Source organism: Diplotaxodon limnothrissa, linkage group LG11, assembly GCF_057381915.1.
Source record: "Diplotaxodon limnothrissa isolate DT_005_m linkage group LG11, D_limnothrissa_male_GT1.1, whole genome shotgun sequence".
Taxonomy (NCBI): domain Eukaryota; kingdom Metazoa; phylum Chordata; class Actinopteri; order Cichliformes; family Cichlidae; genus Diplotaxodon; species Diplotaxodon limnothrissa.
The window spans coordinates 21,608,627-21,631,375 of NC_140606.1; the positions used below are offsets into that span (position 1 = coordinate 21,608,627).

Sequence of the window (22,749 nt, forward strand, 5' to 3'; positions counted from 1 at the left end):
CCGTCTATGAACCCGTAAATTGTTACACTGCTTTTTCAGCAGAAAGTGCGGCAGCTCAGGTTTTTTTTTTTTTTGTGCTGACCTCATTCGTGCACGGGTATGATTATTTTCCAAGTCATTTAAGTCACATAAAAGCATTTAATTAATAGGCGCCCATCCATTTGGGGGGGATCCCCCTCATAGTAAGCAGAGCATTATTTCCCAGCACCACTGGAGCGAATCCCTTTAATTGAGAAGTGTCATAAGAGGCATCTGTAAACAGAAGGCACAAAATAAATAGCTCCAAGTAAATCAAGACCACCCCTGCTGCTAATTTCATCATTCATGACTGCTCCCAGGGGCCGAGTCCATCTTGTGCAGGGTCCTTTCTCATTTATTGTTTGTCATTACTGGCTCAGGTAGTCACGGATATTCACGCAGCTACCTCGTGTGCATTTTATTTGGGCAGTTTAGTTGTTTAGTGCTGCTGATAAATAGATGAGAGGACATGAACTTCTTCAGGTCCTATGGATCACTGCACTTTAAAAAAAAAAACAAAAAAACAGGCCCTTGGCAAATTGTGATACATGTGCTTCAGAAGTACAAAGCAGTCCAATAACTGGGTGTGGGACACAGTTATTGTATTTCCAAAGGTTTGTTGATTATGGAGCTTTGTAGTAAGTGTAATTTTTTCCCCTTAAAAAGGGTAGCTCGAACCTCCTTTAAGATAATTTCTAATATCTTTTCAGAAAACATTTCTCACCCCAGTCTTCGTTTTTTTTTTTCCATAAAAAAATAACTGATTTCAGGAGTCAGTTATGACAGCGTTTGACAGCTTTTTAAAGTGCTAAACCCCGTGCAGTCAGTCTTGCTTGGTGGTATATTGGATCTCGTCTGTCGGCTGTTTGTTCACAGGACAGTTGCAGAGTGTAGTTTGCTGACATCTGTCATCATCTTGGTCTCCCTCTGTGAGCCTGTTGCTGGAGACACACAACAAGCCCTTCATTGCCGATGTGACACACACAGACACCAAAAAAAAAGCAGGACACCTGACACACAATGCTACTTTAAAAACTGCCACAATGTCACAAACACTCGAGCCTAAATACAATTTTACGGCACTGACAAACACTGTCAACCCAAAAATTGCAACACTTTTTAAGACTGACTGTCAAGCATCTTTCAAAAAAGACTGAGGCAGCAACTGTTGAGCAGACAGTGAAAGAAGGAGCAGGCCTCGTATAAATGCAAGTACGCAGGAAGCAGGACAACACAGGCACAAAAGTGCACGTCAGAGACAGCCGCATGCTGGAAATCTGCAATATCAAACATATGGCAGCTGTTGGCTGCTATCGTGCTGTGTCTCACACTCACCTGCCTTTGGTGAGCTAAGTGGGCAGGCTGCCCATGGCCATGAGCATGAGCGTGGCCGTGCCTGTGTGCGGTGACATGCATGTGGCCATTCCGAGGTTGGTGATGATGGTTGGTAGGCATCACGGTGTGATGGCGATGCGCATCAGGTCGCTGAGCCACTGGCATATTAACTGGAGGTCTTGGGGGCTCCGGGGCTCTACCAGGGGATTTATGGTGTTTGCGCTCTTTAGGGAGCGTTTGAAACTCTCTGAGGGGGATAACAGGAGGAGGAGTCGGTGGGTGCTGATCCCCAGCAGCTGGAGCTTGAGTCTGTGGTCCGGGGTGAAGCAGGGCAGCCTGGGTCTGCTGTCTCCGATTTTGAAATGTCTGAGCCCTTGCAGTGTGGGCTTTGAGTGCAGCCTGGGTTAGATTGCTGGGTTTTTGCTGGCTGGAGGGATATGGGGCTGGAGCAGTTCCCCTTTGGGGAGCTTGACCAGCACCATGTGTGACAGGCTGTGTCTGTGTACCCACGCCTTGTGGTGCTGTTTGAACTGGTGCTGTTTTGTTTTGCTGAGCCATGTGTGCCTGTTGAAGATGATTAGGATCAGCCAAAGCTCTTGTGTCCGCACCCTGCGGTGCAGTCAGTCCCTGTTGTATGGTGGGTCCTTGTGAGACAGCAGAGTGGCCTACAGAGGCAGTGGGAGGCAGTGCCTGGGGGTTATTGCTGTGAGTGGCTTCCTGCCTGGGGGCAGACTGGCTACGAGGCGAACCTCTGATGTCTCGCTGAGCACTTTCCCTTTGTGTGTGGGGGCTTCTCTGTGTGCGTTGTGAGGACTCGTGCTGGGTTAAAATGCCAGAGAGTACCTGCTGAAAATCAGCCGAGTGGTGCCGCGAGCGTCTGTCAGCTAATGATGCATCTTGTCTGGGTGGAGTCCTGCTACGGGAAGCAGTTTGTCTCTGAGTTCGAGGCTGAGATCTGTTTGTTGTTCTTCCTTCGCGTATGGGAGCATGGCTGGTATAGTCTGTAGTATCACTGGTGTACTCAGATGATGTCTGTCCTCTGTCTTGCGTGCCGTTGGGATACGCTGGTGTCCCTCTGAGGAAATCCCAAGACATCTGTCGACGGGAGGAACTAGGAGTGGCCTCTTGTCTTCCAGAGTTCCTGTCAGACCTCCTGTGAGACTCTGGTTCCTGGTATGTTTGTGTGTTGGCATTCCTCTGTGAAGTGTTATTACTGTTATAATGTGTGTATCCAGTCGGAATAAGTCCTGGTTGATCTTGCTGATATGCGTTTACTTGAGCATCCTGGGGGTCACTAGGATAGGGTCTGCCACTTTGCATTCTGGGATTAGACTGCCCTGCAGGCATCAGGCTGTGTTGGATTTGTGAAGCGTTATTATTGGCTGCATTGGTAAAGGGAAAAGAAATGTCTTGCTGTGTCTGTTGGCCACCAGTTGGATACGAGTTAAGATTGACATGAATGGCGGGCAACTGTGCATTGTTGTTCGGCTGGGTAGTTTGCGGCAGCGCGTTAAGGCTGACATGAACCGCCTGCGGCTGGCCGCCGCCCTGGGCAGGGCCAGTCTGTATGAGAATGTTAGGATTTTGCTGCTGTGTGTTTGGGAGTGTGTTTGTATTCTGAGCATCGGTCTGCACGAAAGCCGGGTTGTCAATGCCATTATGTGGATATGAATTGGTGTTCTGAATAGCATTGTGTAGGAGTCCATTTGTGTGCGTATGGCCATTGTGTTGGCGTGTGTCAGAGATACGCAGCCCATTTGGCGGCAGTGTCTGCAGGTTGTCAAGGCTTTGGCGTGCAGCTCTGTATAAGCGGTCAGAGTTGTGTTGATAGAGGGGAGGGTTGGGACCTTGATCCAAATCCCTTCTACCATTAGGCTGTGGATCTGCGGGCTTAATGGAAAGACACAGAAAAAGGAAAAATGGAATGAGAACAAAAAAGAATTGTCAATAAATCAGATCTGTAGTTAAAATTTTACAGGGGCTTACCACAGGCCTTTGATTTGGGTTGGTCTTTGGAACCAGCGCAGTTTCCCTTTGTCTTAATGCTTTAATAAAACAAATAATATTGCAACATTGCAAGGAAAAATTAATGGACTACTTTTAAAGTAAAGATGCTAATAAAGACTGTGATGAAAAGTGTTTTGCTTCACAAAATATACAATAAATTTTTTAAGAGTGGACAAACACAAGGTTTGTGGTCATACACACACACGAACTCACCCTTCCTTCTTCGCACAAGAAAGAAAATGAGCACGATGAGGAGCACGATGATTAAGATGCCCAGGAAAGAGCCAATCACAATCCCCGCCACTTCCCCTCCGCTGAAGCATACGTCTGAAATAGAAGGAATGGTGTCACAGAGGGGAGAATTAATAAAGATAATGAGTCTGGAGGCTCAGACAAACAAGAGGAGGCAAAGAAAAAAATGAGACAAGAGGAGGTGAAGATTCTAAAAAAAGGAATGATAAAGTAATTGCAAAGAAAGAGGGGGGTGAGGAAACAAGTGAAAATAAAGGGATGAGTCGGGCTGGTTCACTGAATGACTTTGACCGCATTCTCAGCAGATCAATCTCCCAGGATACTTTCTGTCCCTCTCCTGTCGTGAAGACAGATATGAGGACGGAGTCCAAAACCAACTGTCATCATAATCAGTCAGAGAGAGGTCAGCGTTCACCATAACTCACCCACGATGGCAAAGACTGTGCTCTGGGTTGACGTGTTTCCAGTGATGGCGTTTCTGGCCGTGCAGGCGTATCGGCCGCTCTGATTTTTCGAATAAGTCTGAATGGTGAGCGCCCCGCTGTCCGGCGGGCTATTTGTGATAGGCTGTCCGTCGAGTTGCCAAGAGAAGAGCGCAGGAGGCAGCGAGTTAGACGTACAGGTGAGACGAGCCGTCTGTCCCACCACCACGTCCCCTCCTCCGACACACTGTTTCGGGGTGTCCTTGGTCAGCACAGGGGTGTCAGGGCCATCTGGTTTGTTGATTATTAGAGGACAAAGTTATCAGCACCAGAAAGATTTACTTCACAAGTACAATGAGCACAGTTTTATATCTCAAAAAGCAAAGGCACGGATTATATGTTCAGCTAAAGGAGTTATCATTTTGTCAATTTTATTTTAAAGACATCAAGATAAATCACTCTGGTGAACTGTCTTTAATCTTGACTGCAAGTTATTCGGCTAATGGAGTTTTGCCATACAGAAAAAATAAGAAAATGTTCTCTCTGAAGGTTATTTTTACATGTATTGCATGACTTGCATGCCTCACAGTATAATTCACTCACTGAAGTGGCAACTTTTGTATTTTTCTTCTTAAAACATGATTATAAGCTAGTACGAATCAAGTACGACTTAAATAAACATTGTGTATGTTGTTTATCGGAAATATGGATGGAATTTCTCCCACATGATGCTTGTTTCAAACCGCCATGTATTCCCAAGGACACTTTGGCAGCTTCAGTGTCAAAAGGACTGAACCACCAAGAATGCAGTTAGTGGGCAAACATTAACTACTACCCTAAACTCAGCTGGTCTGATGTCAGCACAGCTTAACTGAAGAAATGCATTAATTTAAAAAAAAGATGGAAACTATTGTAAATATTTGCTTGTTATAGTTTCCCACATGCAGGCTTTGCAGATTTATGGTTGATTTCTGTTTCTGATTACTGCCCAGTTCACCAAACTGGGAAATTGTGGTTGAAATTGAAAAACTGGCCTGAATAATTATTGGAGAAAAAAAATAAATCAAGAGATAAGGTGACATTGAAAGTAATCATTAGCTGCACTTTCAGTTTTACCAGCTGTTATCAGTCTACAGTACAGCAGCCCCTGTGAATGAATACGTCTGTGGCTACAGAGGATGGGATTTATTTCGGACACACAAAAAATACACGTTAGATCTTTGAGGACACCGATCAGAAGCATAGCAGTTGTAACATGAGAATTACTGAATTACTGTTGTGATCGAAACAAAGCCAGAAGCACAACAATAAGCTTTTGGACAATGTTCTGTGCACTCTGAGTGCACTTCAGCATACTGTATGCAGTGCAATGGGGGTAAGCAGATAAGCTACTGCTATTTGCAGTGGCTACAGCAGATTAGCTTCCTCTTGTCTTAATCACTACAAACTCACAGTAGATAGTGAGGCTCTTTGTGGCAGTTTGGGCACTGACGGGGTTGCTGGCTGTACATGTGTACTCCCCCGCATCACTCCGTCTGGCTGGGTTAATGATGAGAGAGCCACCGGAGATGGTGATCCTGGAGTCAGCAGTGACTGTTGAGCCTCCTTTGCCCCACTGGACTGTAATCTCCGTCCCAGCAGTCCATGTACAACTCAGAGACACATTTCCCCCCTCCAATGGTACTAAAGGCACAGACAAACTCACTCCGGCTACGGCATCTATGGGAAGAAAAATAAACTTTACCAAAGAGCCGCAAAAGCAGAAATGTTGAGAAAAGATTTTAAAATTAACGACTACTATAGGTATGAGCCTGAGTGTTTGAGAGAGAAAGAGAACGAGAGGGAGCTCACTTCAAAAGTTGGAGTGACAGAACAATAGAGGGCAGCTTTATGTATCTGTTGAGGATAATTTGTTGTAATCAAAGCAAGTGAGAGCTGAGAAGGGACACCGTTCAGATAGAGGCACAGATGGCGAATAAGGGGGCAGACGGTGTGAGTGGTACCCGAAATGCCTCTTGGCGAGCAGCCTAAGTTAAATAATTGGAAAAGGAGAAGAGGGGGCATACGGATGGAGGAGGAGGAAGCGGTGACTAAGAGAGAACCTCAGCAGCTACAGCAAACAAACAAAAACATTCGAGCAACTACTAAATAACTCCAATCACTCCTGTTTTTGCAGATCACCTGTGAATCAGCAGCAGGATTTATATTTTAGCATTTTGGCTGCCTTTCATTTCAAGAGGAAGCTATGAACGAGTAAGTAGGAGGCTGAGAGTCGTGCAGAAGGACGCGGCTGTTCCATGACATGAACTTGCTGTGGTGAGTTTGGAGAATGTGACCTTTCAGCAATAATAGACTAGTGCCTCTAACAATTCGGTCTCTCTGGCACCCTATTAGCACTGGTGGTAAGAAGGTTGAGAAAATCTGTACATCATCCCTGCAGCGTGGGCAGCTGACTGAAAATAAAGAGAGACCCTCAGCTGTTCGGGCTCCATTACAGTATTGAATATAAATGAATGCAAATACAGTATGTACTGTATGCAAATGCAACGCTACATTTAGACTGCTATAATATCAAACATCTAAGAGCATGAATGCTGCATATTGGATGAGTTTTAATTAGCATAAAGCCCTGAGCCACTGGCTTCATCCCCTCCTCTTTTTTCATTAATTTTACCTCGCCTACTATGGGTCACTAATTTCATTATACCTCCCAGACTAATTCTCTTACTTGTTCCGAATCCTCCCTCTTCTCTTTTTACTCCCTGGTATTCCTCCCTAACATTATCGCTTCCCTCAAAACCTCTCTCCCCCCACACACTCTACAAGCCCTCCACTTTCCCTTACCACCCCACTTCCCAACTCTCTCTTAAATCAACTCACAGGGGCACTTCTTTATCTCTTACCAAACACTCTCAGCTGTACTGATCCGGTGTTCACAGACAGGTTTGTGTTAGAAGTGGGAAGCACCGTTGCCTGGTAGCTCCCCGCATCCCAGAGCTGGGCACTTCCAATTCTGAGCGTGTTGGCAGTGATGGAGACCCTGCCCTGGAACTGCGGTGGTGGTTCAACCGTTGAGGTCCCTCCAGCCCACACGCCCAAAGGCCTGTTCTCATACAACCATGTGATGGTCAGGACACTTGGTAGGTTCAGCAATGTGAACACTACATCAGTACCAGTTTGAGACAACACTGGGTTTGTCTGGAAATTGATCACCACCGGTTTCTGACCCAGTACACCGACGGGGAGGAGAACTAAACAAACAATCAAAAAAAGAGAGATATTAAAGATGCAGTGCTTACAATGTTTATCATTTCAATTTAGGGTGGAGAAAATGTTTTATATTTCAAACAACGTGCAGCAGAACCTGATAAGAATGTAATCTTTTTTTACGAAAATAAATATACTAGATAGTGAAATTAGCCGTCATCATAATAGCACCTGAGGACACATGACTGTTTACATCAAATTTCAGGGTAATCCAGGCAAAGATAAGCATAAACACGGTGTATTTTTAAAAATTAAATCAGTGCATCTCAGCGTTTTTGTTTTGTGACCTTCTGCAGAAATTAGAAGAGTCTAGACAAAAGAGTCTTAGAAAAAACTAAGGAATAAAATCAATGTATGGCTTTTTTATTTCTTCCTTCCTCAATAATGAGTCATCAGTTCATTCAACAAACAAGTAATTTAAAACCAACATAAACAGCAAAACGGTTCTCATACTTTGATGGTGACGCATTATAGTGTCATTTGAGAAGCTGTGGCTTCGACCAAAACCAGAGACAGATGGAGAAAGTTCAAACAACTGCCTAGCTGAAAATGGAGAGCCAGTTTAACTATTGGGAAGAAAAGTCACCCTCCAAAAAGCCAGGCGAAAGCAAGGCCATCCACTGCAACAGCCCACATTACTTAGATACTCCCACAAGGGAACGGGTCATGTTCAGGTCATTTTTCACTATGAAAAATTGGTCAAACTTATGTCTGAGCTGGATTTGGTTTCTGTTCTGTTTACAGCAACAACTAAAAAAGAAAGAAAAAAAAGAGAAAAATAAGCATCTAGTGTTGGTTACAGTAGCAAGTACTGAAAAGAGGGGATTCTCTTGAAAGTTAAAAATGCTATTAACAGTCCATGGGCAAATACACTCCCACTTTAGTAGGTACAGCTGTTTAACTGCTCATTAATACAAATGTCTAATCAGCCAATCACATGGAAGCAACACAATGCATTTGGGCAAGTAAGCACTGTCAAGACGACCTACTGAAGCTCAAACTGAACGTCACAGGAGAAAATGTGATTTAAGTGACTTTTAACATGGCATGGTTGTCGATGCTTGACTCACTGGTCTGAATATTTCAGAAACTGTTGATCTGTTGGGAGTTTCCCCACACAACCATCTCTAAACTTTACAGAAAATTATCCAAAAGAAGAGAATATCTGGTCAGCAGCAGTTTTCTGGGCAAAAATATCTTGTTAATGTCAAGAGGTCAGAGGAAAATGGTCAGGCTGCTTCGAGCTGACAGGAAGGCAACAGTGACTCAAATAAGGACTCGTTATAACCAAGGTATGCAGAAGAACATCTCTGAATGCGTCAAACCTTGAGGCAGAAGACCACAGAGGATGCAACTCCTGTCAGCTGAGAACAGGAAAATGAGGCTGTAATTCACACAGGCTCATCAAACTTGACAACAGAAGATTAGAAACACTGACTGATGTAACGAGCTACAGTTTCTGAAGCAACAGAAAAGCATGGATCCGTTCTTCTTTGTAATAGGGTGGTGATGTTTGTGTAGTAATGCGGGGACTCCTTAGCACCAACTGAGTCAAAGCCGACCTGAGTATTGCTGCTAGTGTACCCATTTTCTGATGAGGTTAACATGTCGAAAAGCTCAAATCATCTCAAATCATCTCCAAGAATAGATGATTGGCAGCCGGGGGTCAGTCCGACTGGCAATAGTTTGTTCCCTGTATTAAAATAACCAGATCTCAATTTAACAGAGCACCTCTGCAGCAGATCAGGAAATTTGCATCACGGATGTGCAACCAACAAATCTGCTGCAACTTTGTGATCATATCAATATGGACCAAAATCTTTGAGGAATGTTTCCAGCAGCTTGCTGAATCTGAAGAATTAAGGCAAGTACTAGCATAGTGTCTGGTGTGTGTCTGCATGTTTGTGTTACCGCGATATAATAATGCAGATTGGTGAATAAGAAGGGGAAAGGTGTGGGACACATCTCTGAGCATTTTTGTTTTGGGAGCAGAATGGAATAAAACGGTAACATTTCTAAATTAAAATAATAATAATGAAAACTGAAAAAAAAAAATGGTATTTACAAAAATGTTTAGGTTACAGAGATGCACCTACATGTTTTTTTAGAATGAAAAGAAAGCATCTGCATTTTCACTTATATGGGGTTTTGGAATACTTCTAATAGCATAGTATTCTTAAATTTGTAGTTTTACCCCAAGGATCTGAGTACATCTTTCACCACTGCAGAGGAGAAAATCTATAGATACACACAGTGGGCTCAGGGGGTAAAAACCCATTAGTAAGGTACACACTCTTTCCTTCCTCATCGATTTCACACCATGATTTTTGGATTGTAAGTGATCCCAAACTAAACATCTATTTTGTGTTTTTGTTAGCCTGACTTATTGTAAGCCATGTCATAATCATATTTGCTGTCTCTCTTCACAAAATCAGTGGTGCATAAGCGATTTTTTTAAGCAACTACATTCCAAAGAAAAACTGAATTTAAGTTCTTCTGCTGTTTGCATGTTTGTCAATTTGAAATCTGCATGGGAATAAAGAAGGAAATATGTGCTTTTGTCTTTAGCTACCATTCCTCTCTGTGTGTGTTTTGTGTTAGTATTGCAGATTGAAGCTGGAAAAGCCCTGCTGAATTTTCAATGCCTTTTTTTACTGGCATATAAAGCTTCTATGCGACAACACACCAGCCAGTGATTTATAGTGAATAAATCAATATGGTCCTGATCAGTCTCGCTGGACTGCCTTTATACGATTTTCACAGGAGAGCAGAGAATAAAATGACACCAGTGAAATGGCCTGTATTCAGGTTTCCCCACTGATTTCTTAAAGACAACAAAAGTGTTTTAGGCTTTTAGGTTTGTTGTCTTCTTAAAAAAAAAAAAAAAGTCAGAATAAAGGCTAATGAGTCAGAAGTGAGAAATGATAACGAGTGAAGCAGCCCAGAGCTGATGCTTTCATGTGCGGTTGGAATGATTTTACAAGGCCGTTTTTACAAGGGCACCTAAAATAAGATGCATTTATGACATCATTAAGAGTTAGACTTTAATAAGTAAAGCCTGTCTAATAAATCACTATTAAAGTGATTTAGTTGGATACATGGATCTGAAATGAACTGCAGCAAAGAGTCCAGAGGCCATGCCAATTGCAGCAAAAGCGGAGTGATGATGAAACTTTCACCTGCAAACTTGTACCCAAAGAGGCTGGACTTTAAATCTGTGGGTTGCTCCAGTGGGTGTGGCGGTTTCTTTTGACAGTCCTTCTCGTTAAGTCACTTTCAGCTGAACAACATTTCTGGAGATGTAAACTAAACAGCTTCTTGTTTACCAAAGAATTTATCAGAAACGCATCCACCAAACCGCAGGCACAAGAACTGGAGAAGTGCTTTCATGAGCAGTGTAGGTTGAATGAGAACTGTGTAGAAGCAGCTGCCGATAGCAGCAAAATGAATATTTAATCATATGAAAATGTTGATGATTATTACTTTAATAATTATCTCTCATGCATGAAGAACAGCCCTTAGTTAATGAACAAATTAAAATATAATTTACATTCCTGGCGCTAATTCGCTTTCAGAAGCTTGTTGCCTGATCTTTTTTGTTTTTGAGCAAAAGGTTTTCACAAACAGGAAACACAAGGCGCTAAGTGCGGCTGGCATTATTTTATATTTTTTGCTACTATCAACAAACCCCGCGAAGAAAAATCGTGTTATTCTGCCTCTGAACCTTTTCTGGGCTCACTTGTTCCTGCTGAACTCATAAATCTTTAAAAACATTTCACAAATACATAGAATCACTCCCTCTCTCTCTCTTTTTCTTAAAATACAGTAGATCTAAAACAAACAAAACAACAAGAAAAACAGAAAAAAGGAAATGTAGTTTTTTGTTTTTTAATAAAAATAACTGAAACAAGAGCAAACTTCGCCTTTCTTGGGACTTATGCAGGCGTTTGCTTTTTTATGTCATGTTTTCAAAACAATAGCCAGGTATCGATGCTACTAGTAGTCCTATTGTTCATATTATTGTTTTCAAAACCTGTAGACTCGCCCTTCCCATTAAAAGAAAAAAAAGACACTCTTCGTTCTGAATCACGAGATGAAAACTCAGATGTTTGAGCCTGTAAGCAGGCCCTGAAGGCATCACGTCACTCAGTCGGCGCACCGACGGGAATGCAGCCGCGCAGGTTTAAGAGCGGTTAAAGGCGAGCTTTCTGCTTGAAATGCAGTTGTTTTAAAACGTGCCTGGAATACCACGGCGTCTTTTCCCCAGCCTTGTTTTCCCTCCACTCTCAGCACAGACTCAGTCGAAACTCTTTGGACTTTACAGACTTTTGTGAGCTGTTTGAACCTTGCACGCGGGACATGAGGAGAGGTGACTGTCAGTGCAAATTGTTTTACCTGCCAGCGACAAGCTGATAAGGAGCAAAGGTTGTCTCATGTCGTCAGTCAGGCCAGTCTGTTGGGAGATTAAAGCATTAAAACCTTAACTATACAAGATATATATATATATATATATATATATATATATATATATATATATATATATATATATGCACACAATAAATGTATGCATGTGTGGATATTTTTAAAAATCCCTAAAGACATTCTCTCCGGTAGCTGGGATAGGTGTGGATATTTCTTCCAATAAATGCTGTGTGGACATTTTATCATATTGTTACTGTGCTGGCTGGCTATACATCTAGTTCGGTTTACATCTGATTAATAAACTTACAAACATAAACATCTTAAATATAGTATGTAGTATAGGTTATATTATAATAGGCTTACCTCTGTATAGCCCCTTTGTCCACATATTAGTTTTGTGCTGTAAGGACGAAAACACTTGTCGGCTACTTCCTACATTTCTGTTCATACCTGTGACGGACACGCCTGTTTTCTTAAAGAAGACGCAGTCATTTGTTTGCGGTAGAATGGTCAGTGGGTGGGAAATAACTTTGAAGTAACAGCTGTTGCATTGCAGCGACACCATTTGGAGAAAGTCGATTCCTTTCACATTCATCATTCATTGGCATTTTCCTTCCGGTAGGTGATCTCAGGTCAGCACAGTGGTTAAGATGCAAGACTGAGATGCTTTAGACATGTGCAGAGGAGGGCTACCAGGGAAAGGATATTGAATATGGAGCTGCCAGGCAATTGAAAAAAAATTAAACCACAGGGGAGATTTGTGGATGTAGTGCAACGGGTTGACAGAGGAGAATGTAAGGGAGAGAGGGTGAGATAGGAGATGATCCGCTGTGGCGACCCCTATAGGGAGCAGTCGAAAGAAGAAGACATGATCCCCTAGAGCACCAGATAAAATCATATAATTGCACCATCTTTACACATTTGAGTCTTTGATTCAGCTGCTCGCTTGTGCAGTAACACATTAGCAAACTGAAACAACCCCAGCAAGTAATTCATTTGCATATGGAGCCAGAAGCTTATAGATGATGTCTGCTGAGGAAGAAGAAGGAAAAAAAGAAAAAAAAAAGCTGATATGAGGGCTAACAGTGTTGATATTTTTCAGCTGTTGTATTAGTGCCACCCACTGGTTAATTCCAACTGACAGCACTTTTCTGTAGACTCAGTGGGGGCCACAGCTGTGATTCCCATGATTATTCGTAAATCCTTTGCAAATACAAATGGTTTTATAATCATTTTTAAATCGCTCATTATATCCGTGCCCCAGGATGTGCTCCCCAAAGTGAGAAACTGTGGAGCTAACCTCTGAATAAGTGATGTCATTATGCTTCAGTGCTCTAGTGGTGTAAGAGACACGTGTGGCAAAACAATCTCGTGTCAGAGCTGGTTCGGAGGCTGTTGTGGCGCTTTCGATCATATCAAATCATCTTGTTTGATGGATTCATTTGTATCCGCTTGCAGTTTTCTTTAAAACAGCTGGCGATCAGATTTTAACACAAAGCTAAACTTTCCCAGGGAATGAAATCGCTGGCATTCCCCTTAACATGCTTGAAGAGGTTTCTCAGTTGCAAGCAAGGGACAATTATTGGAAGAAATAAAAATAGAGTAAATCGTGTATTAGTTCCTCTTTACAATTCAACACCAAAACAATGCATTGTGTCTGCAGGGCAACTAGTGTTCGTGCCGGATAAGAAGCCCGCAGTACAAAACCTATTTTGTAAGAATGCGTTTCAACATTGTCAGTGATTTCCTTCCAAAGAAAGCCATTTCTTTTTATCACTATTAACAAACAGCTCAGAAGCAGCTGTGTGAAAATCTAGAATCAAATATGCTGTATTGTCCAGGGAGCGTGTGCTAGAACACAGGCCCAGGAAAGGAGCAGGGTGGTGCTTATAATAAAAAGGGGGTGGTTTTACAATAGACAGTTCAACTTATTTAAAGCACAAAGCAGAAAAGAGCATTGACTGTACAGGAAGTGGTGGTGGGGTGGGAGGTAGACTGTTGGAAAAGAAAATGACGCCTACGTGACACACAAGGGTTGGACGTGACGAGAAGGGGGGAAAAGGCCAGAGAGAAGAGAAGAAGCTCCAGAAGACATCTGGCTTTACTGCTGTTTCAAACTGGAATATTTCTTACAATGGCAAGCCCTTTAAAGGTATTGCGGTGTTTTGGGCCATAATTCTTCTCACTGAGGTGAACTGCGCTGCACTTTAACCTCTGAGAAAGTCAATACAGAGCAGAAGACCTCTGACTCAACTGTGCTGTCTGTCTCGGGTTTAGAAAGGTAGGTGAGTCCCGCTGCAGAGGGTTTTGATGTGGATAACTTCAAGGTAAACAAAAAGGGGAATTCTAGGTTATATTTAATGCATGCAGGTTGGGTTGTGTTCTTGCACCGTTATCTCTGTTCTCTCTCTGTGTTTTCCTGTAGCAGCTGTGCTTGAGGGGCTTCATTTTAGTTTTGGCAGCAGACGTGTCCCGGTTTTGTTCCAACTTCTGATTTTACTGCAGTCTGCAATGCCAATACTGTTGTTCTTTGGATACTTCACAAATAAATTAAGAGGGGAGGAAAAAAAAGAATACCCTAAACATTTGGCTTACATTTTTTTAATAGAAGGACATGCTGGCTGTAATTGTTTTTGCTCTCATTTTAATTTCACATTTTCTCTGGAAGTGGTGTTATTATTCTTGCTGCAGTGGCACCCCTGCTGCCTGAGTACAGAGGAAATTGTGTGCCGCTGCTGAGGTCATGGACAAATTCCTCTTTCTCTACTCTCCGTCTACATCAGCAGGTGTTATGGATCTACAGTATTTCCTGTGCTGGAGAGTTGCCCCACTGTTTCTCTTGAGTAAGCCTTTTTTGTTGTACCCGCCATATTAATGATTTTGTCATTAGGCAAAAAAAAAAAAAAAGCAAAGAAGGGAAAAAGTATTGCTATGTTGCTTTGCCCTTTTTTCTTTGTTCTTTGTTCAAGCTGAGACAGTGGCACAGTTTCTGTTCCTCAGCCACACAAAGAATGATCAAAACAACCCTAAGACGTTGCACTGTTACGCAAAAGTGCCTCTTGCGTTAATGACCGCACTTGCATTATTTACGTTTCCCCCATCCTTTGCCTTTCAAGTTAAGACACATGATTAATAGCTCTCATGGTAAATGCACACAGGCTTACCAGGCTTTGACACAGATTTTAGGATATTGATGTGGTTTGATGGATATCACATTAGGCATGGCTGTCATGCATTATAAATCATAACTTGACATTATTTGACAGCAACTAGCTATAGTATATTCATAAAGCGCATACAGAGAAGGATGGCGATGACATATTATGTTATTGTTTGTTTCATTAGCTTTCTATTTTGTTCGTACAATGCAAACACTCCAGAGGCAAAAGTCTGATTGAATACTGCAGGTCTTCATGGCCAGTGCAGTAGAAATATGCACTGTATGAGTCACGTAAGTGAAAGAGGCACAGAAGACGATGTAATAAAGAACAGTGCGATCTTTGTTCTCAGTGCCATGTGGGCTCCATTGTATGTCAGTGCACATCCTCAATGAAGAGCCGGTGTATGTAGTCCCCGGATCCAGCCTGGATCTGAAAGCCCAGATCAAGCGTGGACACCTGGAAGACATCTCCACAATAACCTGGGAACACGAGCCGGAAACGGGGTTTAATATTGAGAGAGTGACACTGGCCACGTGCTCTGGCAGGAGTCTCAAGTGTGCTGGTACGAGGCCAAATGTCCGTGTGAGCACCGAGCAGCAGGAGACGACACTCCAGATTAATGGATACACCACAGCGGACAGCGGCGTGTACACTCTGACTGTGACAGATCGCCAAGGAGCCAACACCTCCACACAATGCATCGTCAGGGAATACGGTACAGTATGACGACCGGCACGTGAGAGGATTTATTGTGACAGCCTTAGATAAATCCCCTTTTGTTAGTAAAATATGTGCACAGTCACTTTAGTATGCTGTCCATTTATCCAGGTCCCCACTCCACAAAGGCTTGTTGTAACAGACGTTATGGAGAAATTTAAAGACACTGCTGGTACAGTGCAGGGATAAACAACTGCTTGAGTGTTAAGATGCTCTATATTTACTATAGTTGATCATTTAATTCAAATTATGAGCATTTAAAGGTTGTCGCGTAACCCCTCACTGACTCTGGTTCTGACGGAAGTTTCTTCCTGTTAGAAGGGAGTTTTTCCTTCCCACTGTCGCCAAGTGCTTGCTAAAAGGGGGGCGTTTAGTTGTTGGGGTTTCCTCTCTACTAATGTAGAGTCTTTACCTTACAATATTAAGCACCTTAAAGTGTCTGATGTTGTCATTTGGAAGCTTATAAATAAAACTTCAGGTTCAAGTTGACTTCCTACCAATCTCAGTACCTCCAGGAGCAGCTGGTCAGCTGACCTGAGAGACCGACAGGGTGTGTGGAGATGAAAAAGCTCAGAGAGGCAAGGCGGGGCAAGACTGTGAAGCATTTAAAAATAAACATAAGAATTTCAAAACTCTAAAAGACACAGGCAGCCAGTGTAGTGAGGCCAGGACAGGGGTTATATGCATTCTTTTACGAGTTCCTGTTAGGAGTCGTGCAGCAGCATTTTGAACCAGCTGCAGACATGAGAGCAACGACTGTCTGACCCCCACATAAAGTGCGTTACAGTAGTCCAGGCGGGAAGAAATAAAAGCATGGATCACTATTTCAAGGTGCTGCCTCGAAAGAAAAGATTTTACTCTTGCCAGTCGCCTTAAATGATAAAAACTGGACTTCACCACTGCTCTGATTTGGTTGTCCAATTTAAAATCACTGTCCAACTTAAAACCAAGATCAGTAACAACAGGTTTAAAATAAACTTCCAGAGGTCCCAAATCTACAGAGGAGGACTCACAGGGACCACTGGGTCCAAACACCAACAACTCTGTTTTCTTTTCATTAAAATTTAAAAAGTTTAGAGCCAACCAAGCTCTAATGTCATCTAGACATGTCATGAGAGGTTTTATGGAGATGCCACCCTTCTGCTTCAGTGGCAAATAAATTTGGCAGTCTTTGGCATAACAATGAAATGCGATCCCATGCCTTCTACGGATAGAAGCCAGAGGCAATAAATACAGTAAAAACAGTAGTGGCCCTAAAATTGAGCCCTGTGGGACACCGCATGACAGAGGAGCAGAAGATGAACCGAGAAGGCTGACAGAGAAAGTTCGATCTGACAAAGAAGACTTAAACCAATTGAGTGCAGTGCCACCAATACCTACTACATCACTTAATCGAGAAATTAGAATATTGTGGTCTACGGTGTCAAAAGCAGCAGTTAGGTCAAGCAAGACAAGGACAACATGGTTACCAGAATCACATGCCAGAAGGATGTCATTAAAAACCCTTAATAATGCAGATTCTGTGCTATGAAGTGTTTTGAAACCTGACTGAAAAACCTCAAAGATGCCATTATCATCTAGAAAATCTTTCAGTTGACTAAAAACGATTTTCTCTAAAACCTTGGAAAGTAAAGGCAGCTTGGAAATAGGCCTATAGTTCGCTAAAACTGTGATCAAGGCCAGGTTTCTTAAGCAGTAGCTGCACTACTGCATGTTTGAAATTTGCAGGAACCACACCAGAAGACAGACTGCTGTTAATAATGTCAAGGACATACTGCCCTATACTAGGAAAAATGTCTTTAAAAAATTGTGGAGGAAAAGGATCCCGAGGGGAACCTGTGGGCTTAATATGGTGAACCACATCCTCTAAAGTGGAGAGCGTCACAAGTTCAAACTGAGTAAAAACAATTTTGAATAATAAAAGCTGAGGTATCTTGTTCAATTAGACCCAAAGCAAGTTAGAAAAAGTAGGTTTTTAACAGCATTTTAAAACGATTGAGAGGCTGGTAAGCTAAGTTGATCAAAAGATGAGGAGCCACCACTAAAAAGGCTCGATCACCTCAGCTATTAAGCTTGAATCGGAAACATCTTAAAGCAGTTGGTTCGTAGACGTCAGTGCTCTGGCAGGATTGTAGGGTTGCAAAAGTTCAGTTAAGCAAGGTGGTGCTAAATGACTGAGACTGAGAAACATGTAATAAAAATTTTAATTGGATCTCGAAGTCTGTGTAAGGAGCAAGTGTAACAAGAATATAGGTGATCACGTCATTTCTGTTCTGTCAAAAGGCAAACTTCTGCATTTTGCACATCCCAGAGGCGATGATGAAACGACTGGTCAAAGTCAACATATAAAGAATTGCAATAGTTTAAACAAGAGAGGTAATAAAAGTGTGAATTACTCTCTCAAAGTCATGCAGCGGGAGAGGCCTTCACCTTACTGAGATGCCTTAGTTTAGCAACAGAGCTCACCTGTTTATCAAATTTTGAAGCACTGTCAAAGTGGTAAGAAGCTATAAGACCAATTAGCAGAGAGATACCCATCTAACATGTTGGGTTGCCCAAATAAAATATCTTGCTTTGGTTTTGTTCAGCTTGAGGACAACAATGGTGGGCACAATGAAACATTATAAATAACAGGCAATAGGTTAACTACAAAAAGAAGTGTATGGATTATCTCATAATAAATATTCATTAACAACAGTCCTAATTCTAGATGATACACAACAAAAGTTTTTGCACAGTAATGAATGCAGATAATTAAACACTGATGACTTTGAGGAAAGAATATTACCACCAAGCTACTGTACATTTTTTACTGTGTAATCCATTATTTTGCCTTTAACAAGAGACAAGAGACTCATGAGAGGGTATGAATTTTTAAGTATAAATCATTAAGTTAGAAGCGTTTTGATGGTTATATCCACTGATTGTAAAATTATGGTGTAATTACATCCATGCGTCATACCTCCACCTGGTACTTGTTTAAAGGTTCAATACGGCAGCAGTAAATGCTAAAGCAGCAGTAAATTAACATTAAGACGTCCCAGTGTAAAGACGTGGGAACAAAAGGTCCTACTACATAGTGGGGCTGCTGGAGAATATACCAACAGTTAGTTGAAATATGAATATAAATGTTGTTTGCTTTAAATTATTTGAATATGTTGCTGCGGCAGTTTATGTAAAACTTGGCCTCTTTACATGAATCTCTCTGAGTAATTATATGAAAGAAAGAATACATCAGATACTCTCCAGCTGACTCTGTTGTGGCCTTTCAAGTGTTAACTCCAATAATTACCAACAGTATAACGAATGCGCTTTAATTTCACAGTAGAAAGCATTGTTTTCTTCTGTTGGTAGATGTCTCATTTAATAATGTAACACTTGGAATTAAATTTGCCTACAGGCTCCACTTTCCCGGTCTTTCTTTTTGCGTTTGTCCCTCTAGACGAATCCAGTCTCCCCGTAGCTTCTGTGCTTTTACTCTCATTTGTCTGCCCTAACAGTATCAATTCATCAGCTCCACTCTTCTCTACATCTGCTCTCTCGGCTTCCAGGGTTTTCCATCATCCCATTCTCCAACATTATGCCTCTCTCTCTGATCTCATTATTGTCTCTGAAACTGAGCCAGTTTCTCCTGACAGCATTAAATGTCTCTCATGATTCTTTGTCTGAGACCCTCTTGGACAGCCGTGTGCCATTATTCTTATTCTATAACAGATAGATGCCCACGGCTGAGCACTTCATATATCCTCTTGTTTCCATCCAGCGCTGCATTCTTTACCTACATACTTGTCACATATTTCCATATTTCACCTCTGTTTGTCTGTCTTTCCAGAGGCAGTCCACCACGTCTCCGTCAGCATTAACGTGTCCCACTCCTTGCTTGTTTGTAACGAGGCCTGGGGGACTGATCCCAGATTCAGCTGGCGCCACGAGAGTGCCGACATCACCAAGGCGGTGGGCAAAGTCTCCAACAATGGAACAATATTAATTATTACCATTTCTCCACTCTGTGGCCACTTCACCTGCATTGTTAGCAACAAGCTCGGCCATAGTTCCGCCACCTACACTGCAGGTACTGCTTTACCTTTTTTAATCAACACTTATGACATTAACAGTGGAAGTGTAAAGGGAAATATCCCCCCCACAGGGATGAAGCCACTGATAATTATCACGTCTTGGGTCTGTGGGTTATTTTTTAGCTTGGCTTTTGTGGTTCACTGTCACTGTTCTTGACTTAATTTCCAGCTGTTGTTGTCATAAAAAACACTGAACTCTTCCTGTCTGACATCAAAAGACAGACACACAAAGTCAGAGTGAAGCTGATAAATGTGATCCAGCATTTAGCAGCTAAATGGATAAAGGAGACCATAAGAGGTCTAAAAAGGAGTGTGAACATTGGGTTTTTGAACTCTTAAAATATTCTAATTATAAACTTTTTTTTGGAGTTGGTTTTACAATTTTGAGATGGATCTATTTACTTGAACATTTCTCTTAAAAATCCTCTACATTAATTTGATCGCTGTCTTGTTATCTTGCAAATTGAGACATGCATAAATTTATCATAAAGCAATTGAAAATCATCTATGGCTAGTACCAAGCTGTGCATATGTGTGAATAAAACATTTTTTAAGATATTACAAATGCTACATGATCTATAATGCATCATGCAATAGACTCACGTTGCAGTAGACCACTTGATTTTTTATGTGTCAACAAAATGCTTGTAATACTCAGATTTTATCAATAATTTTGATAAACTTTGCACAAAATTAAGGAGGTTTGTGTTTGGTTGATTTTTTTTTTTTTTTTTTGTAACAGTGCTCCTTGGCAACAAATCTTTCCCTTAAATGGCATCACGTTTGTAAGGAAAATGCGTTTGTGGGTTGAGCAGCAGAGTTGAGCAGCAGAGTTGAGTATGTGGGTTGTGGCCATGAAAAACTTGTCAGAGCTGTTTGTGATTGGCAAGAGAAAAATTGGAAAGTTTTTAATGGACACAGCCCACATACTCAACTCTGCTGCTCAACCCACAAACGCATTTTCCTTACAAACATGGCTTCATTTAAATAAGCAGGTTTTTCAAGGTGTACGATTTATTGGCAAGAAATAATCTACCAAATACAAATTTCTTTACTTTTTGTGTTTATATATAAAAATATACTCTCGTGGACTTAAGTCAGAGTTATCTTTGACTTGTAATGCAGCACTTTTTTCATGGTCATACTGCATTTACTTGGGATGTAAATCCACATTTCTCCACATAGATTAAAAAACTCAATGCTTGATCCCCATTTGGCTGGAGCAGGCGGTTCGATGTAAAGGTGGCTACGCCTGTTGACACTTTATTTAAAGCCCACCGTGCTGTGTCATGGATATTCAGGAATCGGACTCCTGTACATAATGCATTGTGTCTATTGAAGCTGTGTCCTGATTGCGCTTCTGTTCTGTTCTGTGTATTGTATCACCGGTGGTGTTTCAGTGATAAAGGATTTTCCAGAGTGCAATCAATAAATCACTACCAACACTACTGCCACTGCCGCTACCACTGCTGCTAAACAGGCAAGACAAATGCAATTCCTCGTTTCTGCCAAGAGGCATGATGATCCAGCGACAGTCAGGGTATTTTAGGATGCCTCCTGTTATCCCTTGGTGTTCCAGTCAGTTTAGTGACTGTGTGGAGTTGTTGCAGGGGACCTCTTTGCCCTCTAAGAACAGCCATGCCAGATGACCTCTGTTTTTTCTGTTTCTTTGGGTTTGTTTTTCTTTGTTCCTCCTCTCATCGGCTGTTTTTTCCTGGTTGACAGCACCTTGTGAGACCGAGAACAGAAGTGCGACGGCAGCTGTAGTCTGTCTCCTGCTCCTGCTGAGTTTAGGAGGAGTGCTCGCATTTCTGCTGTGGAGGTACGGTAAAGCACACAGTCACTGGCAGACACAAGCACAAATCTCATTTCAGGCTATGCTCAGTTGATAAAGCCATATGCAGCGAGAAAATAAGACACTGGTAGTGGATGCTTTAGAAAACGACAAGGAAAAAAAAAAAAGGTGATGGTACAGAATGAAACAGCAAAATGTGACACGGTGTCCTCCCACACAATACTGTGCAAACATGAGGCGTGACAGGCCAGCCTGCGTCTGCTGACAAAACAATTGTCATTTTTACTCGAGCCAGTGTACAGTTTGTCACTGTTGCTGCACTAAATTGAACACTTGGTTTCTTTTCAGGAGGTACAGGCACAATAACAGAGGAGAAAGGCTGCACGAGCATTTAGATGACACCATCTAAAAAAAAAAGTGCCTGAGCCACATTATGCTGCTCAGGTGTCTCAGAGAGGAGAACAGGAAGAGCACTGGCCTATGGGGGAGGGCCTTCCTGTCCTGTGAGCACTATGACCTTTCACTGCACTGAAACAATGTGAAGAGCGAACCGCTTCTGGACAGATAAAAAAAATATATATAAAAAAAGTGGATATGTGGATTGAAGGGCCAGCCTTATACTGCCTCCCGCTGGGCTTTACCTGAAACTGTTCAATAAGCATTCATTTTGTAACCTTGTGTTAACTAAGCTGTATGCTTAAAATATGCTGTAAAATATTGCCTTTATGCTGAAATCCCTCTACGTAATGTGATGGAAATCAACAGATCACAAAGATTGTTTAAATTAACGGTGCTTTTTGTTATTTTATTTCCTTCAAGCATGTATTTTCACAGATATGCAACAAGCTTATCAGCCTTCCAATAAAGTTTGAAAGCAGGATTTGGCGTCTTTATGAAAAAACAAACAACTCTGTGAATGAAAACTGTAATCACTGATGGTCATGTGATTATTAATTTGAGGAAAAATAGTATTTGGTTTGTTTGAAATACTTGGAGAAGCAAACATTTGATCCTCTTTGATACTTAATAAAAACTCTACTTGAATAACACCGAGAGACAAAAATATCTTTTTCAATCCATGTGATGTTCTACTGTGGAATAAGAGAGTAAGCCCTTGGCACCAGAAGCTACTTTTACCCCCTTTAGCTAAAATACATTCTGGCAGGTTTCTTTGCATAATTATCCAGACTCTGACATCAGCTTAGTGAAAATTTTACCTGCCTTCCATGCAAAATTCCTTTAGAGGCAAGATCTTTAAGAGTTTTCATGCAGTTTTT

General features: G+C 41.8%; 2 protein-coding genes across 2 annotated transcripts; one reads left to right on the forward strand and one right to left on the reverse strand.

Annotated features, from left to right (window-relative positions):
- Nucleotides 1-809: 809 nt before the first annotated feature.
- LOC146622704 (uncharacterized) lies at nt 810-12,215 on the reverse strand. The gene is made up of 9 exons (XM_085365348.1): nt 12,174-12,215; nt 11,697-11,754; nt 6,938-7,285; nt 5,487-5,753; nt 4,038-4,325; nt 3,574-3,687; nt 3,340-3,398; nt 1,354-3,243; nt 810-959 (listed from the first exon to the last, which is right to left on the reverse strand). The coding sequence occupies exons 1-9, from the start codon at nt 12,213-12,215 to the stop codon at nt 930-932; spliced, it is 3,096 nt and encodes a 1,031-aa protein (XP_085221474.1). The 3' UTR covers nt 810-929.
- A 1,574-nt stretch (nt 12,216-13,789) lies between these two features.
- Nucleotides 13,790-22,343, forward strand: LOC146622705 (uncharacterized). The gene is made up of 6 exons (XM_085365349.1): nt 13,790-14,004; nt 14,392-14,566; nt 15,234-15,599; nt 19,434-19,673; nt 21,403-21,499; nt 21,821-22,343. Exons 2-6 carry the CDS (start codon nt 14,467-14,469, stop codon nt 21,879-21,881), a joined length of 864 nt encoding a protein of 287 aa, XP_085221475.1. The 5' UTR covers nt 13,790-14,004; nt 14,392-14,466; the 3' UTR covers nt 21,882-22,343.
- The last annotated feature ends 406 nt before the right edge of the window (nt 22,344-22,749 follow it).

Bases quoted from the DNA above. Each gene is read 5' to 3' on its own strand.
- LOC146622704 (XM_085365348.1), bottom strand. From the start codon at position 12,215: ATGACTGCGTCTTCTTTAAGAAAACAGGCGTGTCCGTCACAG. The intron at 7,286-11,696 runs GTAAAACAATTT...TTGTTTGTTTAG, and splicing joins TATCAGCTTGTCGCTGGCAG to TTCTCCTCCCCGTCGGTGTA. The intron at 3,688-4,037 runs GTGAGTTATGGT...CTTCTATTTCAG, and splicing joins CACAGTCTTTGCCATCGTGG to ACGTATGCTTCAGCGGAGGG.
- LOC146622705 (XM_085365349.1), top strand. From the start codon at position 14,467: ATGGACAAATTCCTCTTTCTCTACTCTCCGTCTACATCAGCAGGTGTT. The intron at 14,567-15,233 runs GTAAGCCTTTTT...CTTTGTTCTCAG, and splicing joins TGCCCCACTGTTTCTCTTGA to TGCCATGTGGGCTCCATTGT. The intron at 15,600-19,433 runs GTACAGTATGAC...CTGTCTTTCCAG, and splicing joins ATGCATCGTCAGGGAATACG to AGGCAGTCCACCACGTCTCC.